The sequence below is a fragment of the Lissotriton vulgaris genome, chromosome 5, assembly GCF_964263255.1.
Source record: "Lissotriton vulgaris chromosome 5, aLisVul1.2, whole genome shotgun sequence".
NCBI classification, from domain to species: Eukaryota; Metazoa; Chordata; class Amphibia; order Caudata; family Salamandridae; genus Lissotriton; species Lissotriton vulgaris.
In genome coordinates this window covers 370,098,285-370,112,628 of record NC_141693.1, presented here as the reverse complement: position 1 = coordinate 370,112,628, position 14,344 = coordinate 370,098,285, and the positions used below count along the sequence as shown (strand labels likewise).

Sequence of the window (14,344 nt, the reverse complement as noted above, 5' to 3'; positions counted from 1 at the left end):
GGCGGTGCACAAGCGGACCATCTCGGTGGGTCGTCTTGTGTATCAAGGCTTGTTACTCCTTGGCGAAGAAGGAGCCTCCTGTTGGGCTGAGGGCCCATTCTACTCGGGCCACGGCGGCTACCACTGCCCTGGGCCTGGGCTGTCCCCTTGCAGTACATCTGTCAGGCAGCCATGTGGGCATCGCTGCACATGTTTGCGAGACACTGCTGCCTGGACAGCCAAGTCCGGAGGGATGGCTTCTTTGGCCGTTCCGTCCTCCAGGACTTCCTGGTGTGATTATTGGTTCGCAGACCCACCTCCGGGGTTGGTATTGCTGGGGTATTTATTCCTAGGTAGGGAATCTAATACTAACCTGTTTCTTTCAGATGAACAAGTTACCTTTCGAAACGATATATCTGTAAGAAACAGTAGTTAGTATTAGATTCCTTACCGTCTCACCCATCGTCCCCGTTCTGCGAACCAATATCTAGGGTTAAGGTCATCCACTTTTAGGGCCCTAATTTCAATGGCACCAGTGTTGGTTTTTAACATGGCTCTGCGTTTCTGGCGCGGAAAAGCTGTCTCTAAGAACTGACGTCAGCGCGCGGAGGCGACGTCTAAGTACTCAGACGTCATCACGACGACTGGCGCGGAGCCGCAGACGACACCTACCGACGCGCAAGGGTACTGCTACGCAAAAATGTCCGGATCCAGTCTGACGCCTGGGGATATTCTAAGGTAAGGAATCTAATACTAACTACTGTTTCTTACAGATATATCGTTACTGAAGGTAAGTAACTTGTTCATCAGGAACATTTCCAAAGTCAACAACTACCTCGTAAGTAATCTCTTAAGTGACGTCAGAAACTCAAGTACTTCCCTCACTCTGCTCTTGTTCTCAAGCAGCACATGGATTACTGTGATTGTTCTCCCAGCAATTGGTAATTTTTGGGGGCATATCCCAGTCCACGGTTCTTTTGTCCACTGCGCCACCTCAGACAGTAACCAGCTGTATTAAAGTTTTTTTTTCACCCTGCTTCAAATATTCCTACTAAAGCAGGGCCAGAGTTGAATTGCACATAGGTGGATCTATTTCAACCTAATCTGAGCTGGTGAGATGGGCAAAAAAAGTATTGCCTGGGATAAGGGCTGATCAATAACCAGTTGCTGAGATTAATTTAAGCATTATATACATCATTTTATTTATATTCTTTTTCAATTTATTTGAAGTTCTCACCATACTATTCACTGTTTCCTTTACAGAGATGTTGAGTTTAGTCTGTAAGTGAAATTAACTGGTTAGGTATTAGCTCTCTTGAATGTGTATCCCATTCAGTGTTTAATAAAAAATATAGGCTTGATACTTACTATGGTCATGGCAAATCATTCAGTCTTACATAGCGTCACATCTACTAATTAACAATATCCCTTTCTGACAGAAATCTTCATTATGGAACCACAATGTCTAAAAAAAGAAATAAAAAAAAAAGAAATGGTGTTTGCGCATATTGGTGTGTGAAGGTCTGCATTTGAATGATTTGATCACCGAGCATAATGTTAACATCCAAAGGTTGAAACCTCAAACAAGCACATAATGGTGTTTGGTATACCACGATATAATCCTGGAAGGCCGTCCTCCTGGGTGTCTCAGTTATACAGCCTGTTGCCAGTATATATTTTTTCTTTCATTAATAGCCAAATATATTAGTATGACAGTATAAACTGCCAGCAGCATTTTGGCATGCTTTATTAGAAAATAAGTTAATTTTGTGACCGAGATGTACATTAATGAAACACATTTTAGTAAAGGTGTTTATCCATATTATTGTAAAAATCTTGATGGTCCCTTTATTGAAATGACTCTATCTTAGAACATAAAACTGACGTCTGGCGAAAACCTCAAAGGAGCACATGATGTTATTATGGTGGTGTTTCACTTAACCTGAAAGACAGCCATATTGAACTATGTTTCTGACATTTTATCCCTAAACAATTAATATGCTTAGTATTGATGCAATCTTTAAAGTGGCTGAGATATTTGGTACCCTAAATATCATGAATATTTTAACATGGTAAAGTTGTAGTCCATCTACTCCAAAGAAAAGAACTTAACAAACATATATTATTAAAAGTGGCATTCCTCCTCTGTTGCCAACATTTTCTTTCCTAAATATCAACAATGGTTTTAAACATTGTCAAGATGTAGCTTATCTACTCAAAAGAAAGCTAACTGAGCACATAGCATCTAGACGTTAACGTTCTCGAGTATTATGTCAATAACCAAGAAGGCTGCCCTGCAATATTAGAAAGGCACAGTAATTAATCTATACATACCAAATATTCACATTGCACTTAACATATTTTTTTGTATTAAACTTGTTCCAGCCCCAGAAGTAATCGTCTTATTACAGTCAAAACGCCATAAAGAGCTAGTATATACTCACATTAGTGAATCAGTCATGGGTTTTGATGACAAATGACCACAAATGTATGATATCCTAGTTAGCCATTGACTGGTATCTTTTAAGTGAACAGAAAAGCCCCAAAAAATACTTAACCCAAAACAGGAAATCAGGGGAGAGAATGCGATAACATATACAAGTGATGGAAACAACCAACTTGGAGTGGCTAAATATTTCATAAAAATGTGTAACTAAAAATGTAAATCGTATTGAAAAAAACGATACCCATCTCAAATAACAAGAGTCCATTTTTTAGTGGAAAACTCTTAGTTTCACACGAATGTGAAGGACATTCATTAAAGCCATTATATTATTCAAGGAAAGGGAACCATTATGAGAAGATGCATTAATTGTATCCATGAGAAGAAGATTGCATCTGCCATTTACAAATGACTAAGTAATGCTTATCTGGAAACGGAAATCAGAGAAGCATACACGATAAATGTCAGGAAGGCAGCCGCCATCTTGGACTAATAGAATAACTATGACAATCTGATGGATACTTCTAACTTCATATTCCTCACTTTTAGAATATCCACAGGTGCCAGACTTTTCCCCGAAGCTGTTTCAGCATTTATTTATTTATTTATTTAGTATTTTGTAGAGCGCGCAGCTACCTCCGACGGAGGTGTCCCGGCGCTGAAGACATTGTCTCAGGAGGGTGGGGGGGGGGGGGGGGTGAATAGGGTGTGGGTTTAGATCTGGGAGAAGAGAAGAGCATTGCCTCTGCACACACTGGTAGGTTGCTTCGTCTTACTCTGCAACAACCCCCTACCTCCCATCAGTGACAGCTGGAGCTGCATATAAATGCCACCCAACTGTGCTGACAACAGTTCCATTCTTTTCACGCCTTCTTGCACACATCAGGACCGAGCTGCTAACTTTTGCTCGTCAGTGGACACTTTTTTTTCTAACTTAATTATGTTCCAGTGTGCAAGGGAATATGTTCCCTCCTAAAACAACAGGGTTTAAACCTTGAAAGGAAAGTCGCAAGCAGATATCTGTGATGGATGACACAACACATGTCTCTGATGTTTGAGTTGGGGCCTCAAAGGCAAGTTGTGCTAGGTGTGTGTGTGCGTTCATGCACCTGAAGCACAAGTTACTACTTGTGTAACGATATATCTGTAAGAGACATTAGTTAGTGATAGATTTCTTACCTTAGAATATCCCCAGGCGTCAGACTGGATCCGGAAACTTTTGCGTAGCAATACCCCTGCGCGCCGGTAGGCGTCGTCTGCGGCTCCGCGTCCGTCGTCGGCGTCGTGAGCGCCGGGATGATGTCGTCGGAGTACTTAGACGGCGCCCATGCGCGCTGACGTCAGTTCTGACACACAGCTTTTCCGCGCCAGATACGCAGAGCCATGATAGAACTAACACTGGTGCCATGAAACTAGGGCCCTGAAAGGGGATGACCTTAACCCTAGATATCGGTTCGCAGAACGGGGAGGATGGGTGGGTCGGTAAGGAATCTATCACTAACTAATGTCTCTTACAGATATATTGTTACACAAGTAGTAACTTGTGCATCTGAAAGAGACACGTTAGTGATAGATTCCTTACCTTAGAATAGTTACCCCAGCAATACCAACCCCGGTGGTGGGTCTGCGAACCAATATCACACCAGAAAGTCCTGGAGGACGGAACGGCCAAAGAAGCCATCCCTCCGGACTTGACTGTCCAGGCAGTAGTGTCTTGCGAACGTGTGCAGCGAGGCCCACGTGGCTGCCTGACAGATGTCCTGCAAGGGGACACCTCGGCCCAGGGCAGTTGTCGTTGCCGTGGCCCGAGTGGAGTGAGCCCGCAATCCAGCCGGGGGCTCCTTCCTCGCCATGGAGTAACATGCTTGGATACACAAGATGATCCACCTAGAGATGGTCCTCTTGTGCACAGCCTTACCCTTCTTCGCGCCCACGTAACCAACGAAGAGTTGGTCGTCCACCCGGAATTGGCGTGTGCGATCTAGGTAGTAGGAGAGCGCACGTTTTGGATCCAGAAGGTGGAGCCTCTCTTCCTCTTTCGAGGGATGCGGAGGCGGAAAGAAAGTGGGCAAGGTAATGGACTGCCCGATGTGGAAGGCCGTGACAACCTTGGGCAGAAAGGAAGGTCGTGTACGTAACACCACCTTGTCAGGATGGACAGACAGGAAAGGTGGAGAAGAAGAAAGAGCCTGGAGCTCACTCACTCTCCTGGCAGAGGTGATGGCAACCAGGAAGGCAGTCTTCAGAGTAAGGAGACGAAGAGGACAGTTATGCAGTGGCTCAAAGGGAGCACACATCAGATAAGTGAGAACAAGATTCAAGTCCCACTGGGGCATCACGAAGGGAACAGGAGGGAACATGTGTGTGATGCCCTTCAGAAATCTACTTACAATAGGGGACTTGAATAAAGAAGGCTGATCTGGTAGCCTCAAGAAGGCTGATAGAGCAGAAAGGTACCCTTTAAGAGTGCCCAGAGCAGAGCCCTGCTGGGCAAGGAAAAGAAGAAAGAGCAGCACTTCCGAAAGGGGTGCCGAGAGAGGATCCACAGCCTTTGCTGTGCACCATGCCACAAATCTGTTCCACCGGCAGGCGTATACCGACTTCGTGGAGGGACGCCTGGCTGCCAGAATGATATCACAGACTTCAGGAGGCAAGTCAAATGGCCTCAACTGCCGCCGCTCAATCTCCAAGCTTGTAGGTGGAGACTGGACAGGTTCGGGTGCAGGACCGTCCCCTGCTGCTGCGACAGAAGGTCCTCACGAAGAGGCAGACGAATAGGGGGATCGACTGACATGCTGAGTAGCTCGGGATACCAGTATCTTCGTGCCCAGTCCGGAGCCACAAGGATGACCTGGGCCCGGTCGCGCCTGATCTTCTTCAGCACTCTGGGCAGAAGTGGTATAGGCGGAAAGGCGTACAACAGACCGCAGCTCCACACGCGACGAAAAGCGTCTCCGAGCGAGTGCCGCCTTGGAAATTCCAACGCGCAGAACTGATGACATTGCGCGTTCTCTTCTGTGGCGAATAGATCTAACCAAGGCTCTCCCCACTGCTGAAAGAGACCTTGCGCCACGTCCGAGTTCAGACACCATTCGTGATCCATCATGCACCGGCAGCTGAGTTCGTCCGCCCTGGCATTCAGAGAGCCTGCCAGGTGTTGAACCACCAGGGTCACGCACTGATGTTCCAGCCACTGCCAGAGGCGCAGAGCCTCCTGGCAGAGGGTCCACGACCCCACCCCGCCTTGCTTGTTGCAGTACCACATGGCGGTGGTGTTGTCGGTGAACACTTGCACTACGCTCCCCCGGACAGAGGGTAGGAATGCCTTCAGTGCTAGACGAATCGCCCGCAGCTCCAGAAGGTTGATATGGAGCCGGGACTCCGCCGGAGACCAGAGGCCTCTGATCTCCGCCTCTCCCATGTGGCCTCCCCAGCCCTGGAGGGACGCGTCCGTCACAACTACGTGCTCCGGTTGGGGTAGGGAGAGGGGTCTGCCACTGACCCAGTCGCGGTCCGTGGGCCACCACTGCAGTTGTCTCGCAGTGCCCTCTGAGATCAGGACATGATCGGACAGGTTGCCCTGATGCTGGGCCCACTGAAACTTCAGGTCCTACTGCAGAGCCCGCATCCGCCACCTGGCGTGACGCACCAGAAGGATGCAGGAGGCCATCAGTCCCAGAAGCCGCAGCGTCAACCTGACCGAGACCCGGGATAACGGCTGGAAGATGGGAACCAGAGCCTGAATATCCCGAACCCGCTGCTCGGGTGGGTAAACCCGAAACTGCGCCGAGTCGAGAACCGCTCCGATGAAGAGGAGCTTCTGAGAGGGACACAGGTGTGACTTCGGCACATTGATGGAGAACCCCAGCAAGTGCAGGAGGTCGGCCGTAGTCTGGAGGTGGATGACGACTGTCTGGGGCGAGCCCGCCTTCAACAACCAGTCGTCGAGGTAGGGGAAGACTGATGCCCCCTGCCTGCGCAGATGGGCTGCGACCACCGCCATCACCTTCGTGAACACCCGTGGGGCGCTGGTAAGGCCGAAGGGGAGCACGGTAAACTGAAAGTGCTCTTGGCCTACCGTGAACCGCAGGTAACGCCGGTGGGCCGGCAGGACGGGGATGTGGAAATAGGCGTCCTGCAAGTCCAACGCTACCATCCAGTCTCCTGGGTCCAGGGCAGCCAGGACCTGAGCCAAAGTGAGCATCTTGAACTTCTCCGCCCGGAGGAAGCCGTTGACGTTCCGCAGATCCAAGATAGGGCGTAGGCCCCCTTTGCCCTTCTTGGGCACCAGAAAGTAGTGGGAGTAACAACCACGTCCTACTTCTGGCCCAGGAACGCGCTCGATGGCCCTCTTGGCCAAGAGGGCCGAAACCACCTCTTGCAGAAGTTGCAAGTGATCCCCCGACACACGGTGGTATTGAGGTGGCATGGATGGAGGGGATGACTCGAAGGGGAGGGAGAAGCCCCTTCGGACAATCTGCAGCACCCACCTGTCCGAAGTGACTGTATGCCAGTGGGAGAGGTGATGGCGAACCCTGCCTCCCACAGGCGTCACATGGGCCTGAAAACTCGGACTAGGAAGGTTTTGAGGCAGGGGCTGCTGAGGGAGGTGTGGACTGGCCTCGCCGCTGGCCCCGACCACCGCCACGGCGGTTCCCACGTCCGCCACCGCGTTGTTGAACATTCTGCGGCGCGTGGCTGACGGTACGTGGCGGGGCGCCCCTTCCGTGGCCACGAAAGGAGCGAAAGGCACCCGATTGCTGGCGTGGGGCCGTAAGGCCCAAGGACTTGGCTGTAGCCCTGGAGTCCTTGAAACGTTCCAGCGCATGGTCTGCCTTGTCGCCGAAGAGGCGACGGCCATCAAACGGCATGTCCAGGAGGGTGGCCTGGACATCGGCCGAGAAGTTGGCGGACCTCAACCAGGCGTTGCGTCGAACCGCCACCGTCGTTGCCATCGCCCTGCCCAGTGAGTCCGTAGTATCCAGCCCACACCGGATAGAAAAGCGTGCTGCATCCCGGCCGTCCGCCAGGGCTTGGCTGACTTTAGCCTGGACCTCCTCCGGGCATCTAGGCAGCACCTCCGCAACCGTGTCCCACAGGGTGTGGGTGTAGCGGCCCAAGAGACAGGCGGTGTTCACAGACCGCAGCCCTAAGCTCACAGACGAGAAAACCTTCTTCCCGAACTGTTCATATCTCTTGGATTCCCTGTCGGGCGGGGCCGACGGGAATGCGGTTTGGGAGTTTGAGGCCTGGATGACCAGACTCTCGGGGGTGGGATGGGTGGACAAAAAGCATGGGTCGCCCGGTGCCGGGCGGTAGCGTCTGGCCACGTTCCTGTCCACAGGGGGGCCTGTGGCGGGCTTGGACCAAGTGCCCAGAATAACGTCACACAAGGCCTCATTGAACGGCAGGAGGGGCTCCGCGGAGCCTGACTGCTGTTTGAGGACCTCGGTGAGGAGATTAGTCCTCACGGCCGCGACGGGTAGCTGAAGGTTTAAGGTCTTAGCTGCCTTCGTCAACACTACGCTGTAAGCAGAACCCGCCTCCGAAGCCACAGTCGGGGGCGACGTAAATCCAGTGTCTGGCGAGGTGTCAATACCACTGGCCTCCCCAAGCTCATATGTCCAGTCCTGCTGCGACTGGCAATCACGTGCCAGAGGGTCCTCGGACCCCTCCCATTGCTCCCCGTCACCTGGCTCCTGGAGACCAGGATTAACAGCCAGGGCCTCCTCGTGGAGATAAAAGTCTCCAAAGGCCGACGGAATCGGCGCCCAGCGGCGCCCTTCCGACTCCTGAGTAGGACCGTAGGAGACATTGGGGGCGGCAACCACATCGGCTGCCGGGGACGACACCTGAAGGGACGGCGCCGGCGAGGTCGTAAGGTCGACCGGCGAGGTCCCGGATCCGGAGCCCGATCCAGCGAGGTCGTGCGGCGCCGGGACCGAAGTCGCCAGCGGCGCCGGGGCCGAAGCGCCCGACCCGGAAGGACCTCCAGACGGAACCGATCGGCCCGAAGGCGCCACGGGAACCGACTGAGGAGGGAGGGCCCTCATGGCCATGAGGTACCTCTCGACCTCCTCCTGCGACGTGCCCAGGGACCCGAAGGTGTGGGGCAGGCGGCGACGCTTGCGACTCCCGCGGAGCCGCGTGGGCGGTGTCGCCCGAGTCCCCGGCCGCATCGTGCGAGCGTCGGGGCGGGTCGGAGGATCGATGGTGTCGCTCCGACCTCTCATGCCTCTTACCTGAGGACTTGGAACCAGACGATCGGTGTCCACTTCCGGAACGTCGATGACTCCGACCTCGCGACCTGTCCCTCGACCTCCCGTGGGACCGGGACCTGGAGCGGCGCGGGGCCGACTGCCTCAGCCTTCGACGTCAGGGCCCGGCAGTCGGAGCAGGATCGATCGTCGTGGTCGAGGCCTAAGCACTTCAGGCACCGGCGATGGGGGTCCGTGACCGACATGAGTCGGCCGCACTTCGAACAAGGCTTGAACCCGGGCATCCCTGGCACCGATAGTCGAGATAGTCGACAAAGGGAAGATCAAAAGGATCAAAAATTTTCAGTCAAAAAGTGACTGGGGGTAGAGCTTCTTCCGGATCTGCGCTAGCTGGCGCGGAAAAAAGAAGAACTGACGTCAGCGCGCATGGGCGCCGTCTAAGTACTCCGACGTCATCCCGGTGCTCACGACGCCGACGACGGACGCGGAGCCGCAGACGACGCCTACCGGCGCGCAGGAGTATTGCTACGCAAAAGTTTCCGGATCCAGTCTGACGCCTGGGGATATTCTAAGGTAAGGAATCTATCACTAACGTGTCTCTTTCAGATAGTGATTTGTAATCGCAAAGCCAAGCTGTATGTGGCCGAACTCTAAAGGTAGTCAAAAAAGCCCCATTCCTGCTCTTAGGCAAGAGCACGGACCTGTTCCCGCTCTCTGGTCCTTTCCTGTGACAGGTCTTTATCATGGTTCAAGTTTTTGCATAAGTCAAAGCCCAAAAATAAACATAATAAGAAGGCCAAGCGTCACTTGTCCCAGTCTTGCCATTCTTCCTCTGAGAAGTCACAAAGGCTTCAAGATGCCCTCCAATCCTGCTCTGGTCCCCCAGCAAGGAGTCAATAATGCATCTGATCCTGACGCACCCAGAATTTCTGGGGCCATCTGTAATTATGGATTTCACAGAAGCCATGTTGCTTATTTTTGACTGGATGAAGGGAGGCCTGCAGTTGGGTTACCACTGGCAGATTCGTCCTCTGTGCCGAGCATGTCTCCTGAATCCAGTCTGGCAATATGATCCACACATGTTCCTGCCATATCTAAGCGGGCCCTGATGCCGGAATAGGATGTAGATTCTATTGTGTTGTCTGGTTCCAAACCAAATCCATCTCAACCTCAAGGTCCCATTGTGGAACAGTCCTGATGTGACCGGCTCCTGTTCTCTCTGACTCAGACAAAACAGCACCTTTGCCTAAGAGCCACCCTTAAGCACTCCAACTACTTTTCTGACCGGATTTTGACCACAGACAGTTAGCCTTTGGCGACCATGGGTATGAATTCTCCCCCACAATACGAGGATGATAATTTCAACATATAAGAAACCTCTGAACTGAACACATACCCTGGCACGGGCTGGATTAACTTCCCTGTCCCTCAAAAGAAGAGACCACCTCATTTGCTGTGGTCATCATATGGCAGCTGAAGTCCTGGACTTACCATGGCCTGTTGAGGTGAAACCCCATGTCCTTTCAAGTTTTACATCATGGGCAAATCTCTTCTGAGCCATTGCTGCCACTCTACAAAGCCCTGACTGACCCGCCAAAGTGACACCTGGGCTAAACTTTTTTCCTCCCCACCTGTAACTAGATAGGTGGCACAGCCCCATGCACGTGCTCTGGATGACCCTGCATTTTTGACGCAACACTCTACTCCAGAGATTCTGGTGACTAAGTCTTCCACTCGTAGGATTATTCCAAATTCATGACCCCACACACCCTCTACATGGGGAATTGAAGTGAACTGAGGTATTCAACAAACAAGTGTTCTTTTCAGCGGGGCGTGCCCTTTGGTCAGTTAGAGCTAGCTGTTTACTGGGTAGGTACTCCCATGCGTTATGGGGCATGATCTCAGAAATCCAGCCCATAATCGTGGCGCCCGAGTCCTTCCGTGGCCAGGGTAAGGAATCAAGCAGACATGTCCAAGCCCCTCAATGATGGCGCACACCCTGATTCTGCCGCCTCTCAGGCACATGCCTCCATTCACTTTATTTTGCCCTTAGTTGCTCACCACAATCCTGTGGGAAATAGAATTGTTAAAAATGTTAATTTTCTCCACAGGTGGCAGGTTAGGAGCTTCTGCATGGTGGTGTTACATATAGGACTATGTACCCTTTATTTAAGATTGATTTCAAAAGCAGGACTGCAGATGCTCTTTGCCTAAGTGAGGGTAGTGGTGGGTGTGCTGCAGGGCAGGGGGGGTGCCCTCAAAAGTTATCATGTGTACAAAAGAGCAGATAAGTTACTTTTTTTCCATTTCTAATGTAGAGGGGGTCACAGTAGACTTTCCCTTTTTTTTAAAAATCCTCTTTCATTACTCCCTTCACTAGAATTCAGTTTCTTGTATTGTTTTTGTTGTGTTTAAATGAAGTTTCAAGATGGTTTGGTTGGTTCAGTGAGATTCCTTGGGTTTATACTGAATATGCTTTTATGAGAAATGTGACGCTAGACCTATTCAGCATGATTCCCTTTGTTGTAAAGACCAATAAGTGTATTTGGCCAGGGCAAGAGGATAGCTAGGCTTTCCCTTGCATTGCTGTGCATTTCACACAATAAGAAAGCAGGGTTGCAGTGGGCTGGGTCGTTTCAATTAAAGATTCTATCTCATGGTTTGTGACAATCCATATTTGGTGTGGAAGGATCCATGTGGCTTTTTACTGTGACCTTTCCATTTTTTGTAAAATTATTGAAATGTAATCTAAATTATTACTCGCCTTACGGTCTGGGTGAGACAACATCCATAGATCTGTGCTGTAGGTGCAAAGATGGTTCCCTGAGATTGTGTTGAGTGATACTGTATACTTGCAAAGCTGTGAGTGATGGACTAGATCAGTTCCTCTTTTCACGAATTAAGATTCCTTGTTCCTGCAGTAACTCATTTGCTTTCTCATTTTTCAGGCCAGTAGCCTCCAATACGAGATGTTGCTGCTCACAGATTCAATCTCAAAGGAAGATAGCTGCTGGGAGCTGCGGTTAAGATGTGGTCAGTTAAATTACTTTTTTTATAGAATTTGCATAGTGCCTACATTGTAGCGCAGAAGAACTAGCAGTTATGATGCGGTTCAGGGCAAATGCTTTTAGAGATCAGGGAAGGATGTCTAGGACGGAAGTTTCATTCTGTGAGATAGAAATTGACCTGCACCAGTGTTCAAAGAATCTTTAGTGAGTGACTAAAAAAGTAGGTTTAATTTATACAAGGGCTGCATGTGGGTTTTGATCACACAGGGGGCTACATGTGAGCTATGTTTCCATCCCATTTTGTAAAGTGAAGAAAAATTAAAAGTTGAAGTAATGAAAAAGTCTGACCTTTGATGTTCTTTGTCTCTCTCTGTCTCTCTCTCTCTCTCTCTCTCTCTCTCTCTCTCTCTCTCTCTCTCTCTCTCTCTCTCTCTCTCTCTCTCCCTCTCCCTCTCCCTCTCCCTCTCCCTCTCCCTCTCCCTCTCCCTCTCCCTCTCCCTCTCCCTCTCCCTCTCCCCCTCCCCCTCCCCCTCCCCCTCTCCCTCTCCCTCTCCCTCTCCCGCTCCCGCTCCCGCTCCCGCTCCCTCTCTCTCGCTCCCTCTCTCTCTCTCTCGCTCCCTCTCTCTCTCTCTCGCTCCCTCTCTCTCTCTCTCGCTCCCTCTCTCTCTCTCTCGCTCCCTCTCTCTCTCTCTCGCTCCCTCTCTCTCTCTCTCGCTCCCTCTCTCTCTCTCTCGCTCCCTCTCTCTCTCTCTCGCTCCCTCTCTCCCTCTCTCTGTTCACCTTTCTTCTACCTCAACCCAAACTCAAGGCTTCCAGTGTTAGTTACAATACGCTTCTCTGAATTCCATATAAATAGCTAATCTCCAACGCATTTTCTTCTGCAGCCCTTAGTCTTTTCCTGATGGCAGTGAACATCAAGACCCCAGTTGTAGTAGAGAACATCACCCTCATGTGCCTGAAAATTCTTCAAAAACTCATCAAACCTCCTTCTGCTACCAGCAAGAAAAACAAGGTATGGTTAGATATTAAAGGTGATGGGGTCGTGAATTAACAAATGCTATATCCACTCTTGAACTGCAATAAGCCTTTTGTGCAAAGCATGTTTAGAAATGATAAATATCGCATGATTTCAAATTAGTAGCAACATTTGCATTTACAACCATTGTAGCTCCGCAATTGCTCACCATGCCATTCCAGTTTGGGCCCAGCCATATACAAATCAGTCTTGACCCTGCGCCCAGTGGGAACATACCAGCCTGAACTTCCAGGCCAGGTCCTCCCTGGACTGGAAACAAGCATCCTAGGACGGGTTTCGGGCTTTCGGCCCTCATCAGCCTGGAGAGCGTGACTCCAGTGCCATGGAGATCACAGGACCCACGTCTGAGCATACCCGTCCCACTTGGGGTGACAAATGCAAAAAGAACAGTGGTGTAGGGGCCCTGAGTAGGGTACCAAGAGGCCGCACAACTCTGGACCTAGCTGAATTGTCTGAGGATTTCCCTTGTGGTACACAACCTTGTGGGATCTTTAAGCACCAGGGCAGAGGAACTGTGTGCCTTGTTGCCACTGCCTCTTCTGCCCAGAGTTCTGAAGTTCATCAGGAAGGACATGGCCTTAGTCATCTTCGTGCCTGCCTCACCTGCCTCCATGATAAGATCTGTGATATACTGCCCTTGATTGCATTGTTCAGTCGTCTGTATCCCTCATCAGCTGCACCTTCAAAGGGGTCACTGGGAAAGTGTGCCCATCAAAGATACCAGATAGTCCTACTTATGGTGCTCCTTTGATGGGGGTTAATTCTTAATCTCTGTGTAGGAAGGTGGATATCTGACTATGGTTACCCCCAACTTTTTGCCTGGTGTTTTGCTGGTTTTTCGACCTAATTGACCTGGGACCCTGCTATTCAGGGCCCCAGGCCTACTGCTCTCTCTGTAAAATGGATTCCATGTACTCTAGGTACATATCTAATTGGATACTGAGTCACCTTATCAGTCCCTGTACAGCATACCGTAGGTATCCAGGGCATATGTGTACCCAGGGCCTACCAGGGGCTGCAGCATGTATTATGCCACCCCTGGCTGGCCATCCAAATCTGACACAACTGGCTGCACGACAGATGGGGCAAGGTGGTGTAATCACCCTTTGCTTTAGATATAGTATCCCTATATCTAACCCTAAAATGGACACATGTATTCCTATCAGTCACTCCTTTGGCAGGCCTTAACAATCCTGAAGGCAGAGTGCTTGGAATTATGTGAGATGTTGCTCTGGCATGAGCTGAGCCCGTCTGCAGCTTGCGGAACCAAGTCCTAATAGCTGTTCCATGATAACGCGTACCATATACTCTTAAGTGCATTATAATTCTCGCGGTCATTTGCCAACTTTGGTATCGCTTTATCAAACCATGTCGAGTAAGGTGTCATACGAATTGGAATACTAACCCCTCGCCAATTCTGGCGACGGGGTTAGCATTCCACCCTTCTAGAGGGACACGACATGTATGTAACTGTGAACCCCGGTTAAAGTTAACTTAAGCCTCAGCATCACAAAATGGATGCTGCCGCCACAGACACAAGTCTGACCTCCTGCTGCTGGGAGTCCTTCCAGCGAGGAGAGCTTGGACAAAGGGTTTCCTGTCATGGGCGGTGCTAGCACCTTCCCAGACAGGGTTTTGTGTATCCCAGGTAGGCAGGGCT

General features: G+C 50.6%; 1 protein-coding gene across 14 annotated transcripts in view; it reads left to right on the top strand.

Moving 5' to 3' along the window:
- UBR4 (ubiquitin protein ligase E3 component n-recognin 4) overlaps positions 1 to 14,344 on the top strand; it is a 1,723,360-nt gene that overhangs the window by 1,375,687 nt on the left and 333,329 nt on the right. For all 14 annotated transcript variants that reach the window (XM_086921716.1, XM_086921718.1, XM_086921717.1 and 11 more), the window contains 2 exons: positions 11,589 to 11,673; positions 12,533 to 12,660. In XM_086921716.1, coding sequence (XP_086777842.1) covers positions 11,589 to 11,673; positions 12,533 to 12,660 — 213 coding nt within the window. The remainder of the gene's footprint in view (positions 1 to 11,588; positions 11,674 to 12,532; positions 12,661 to 14,344) is intronic.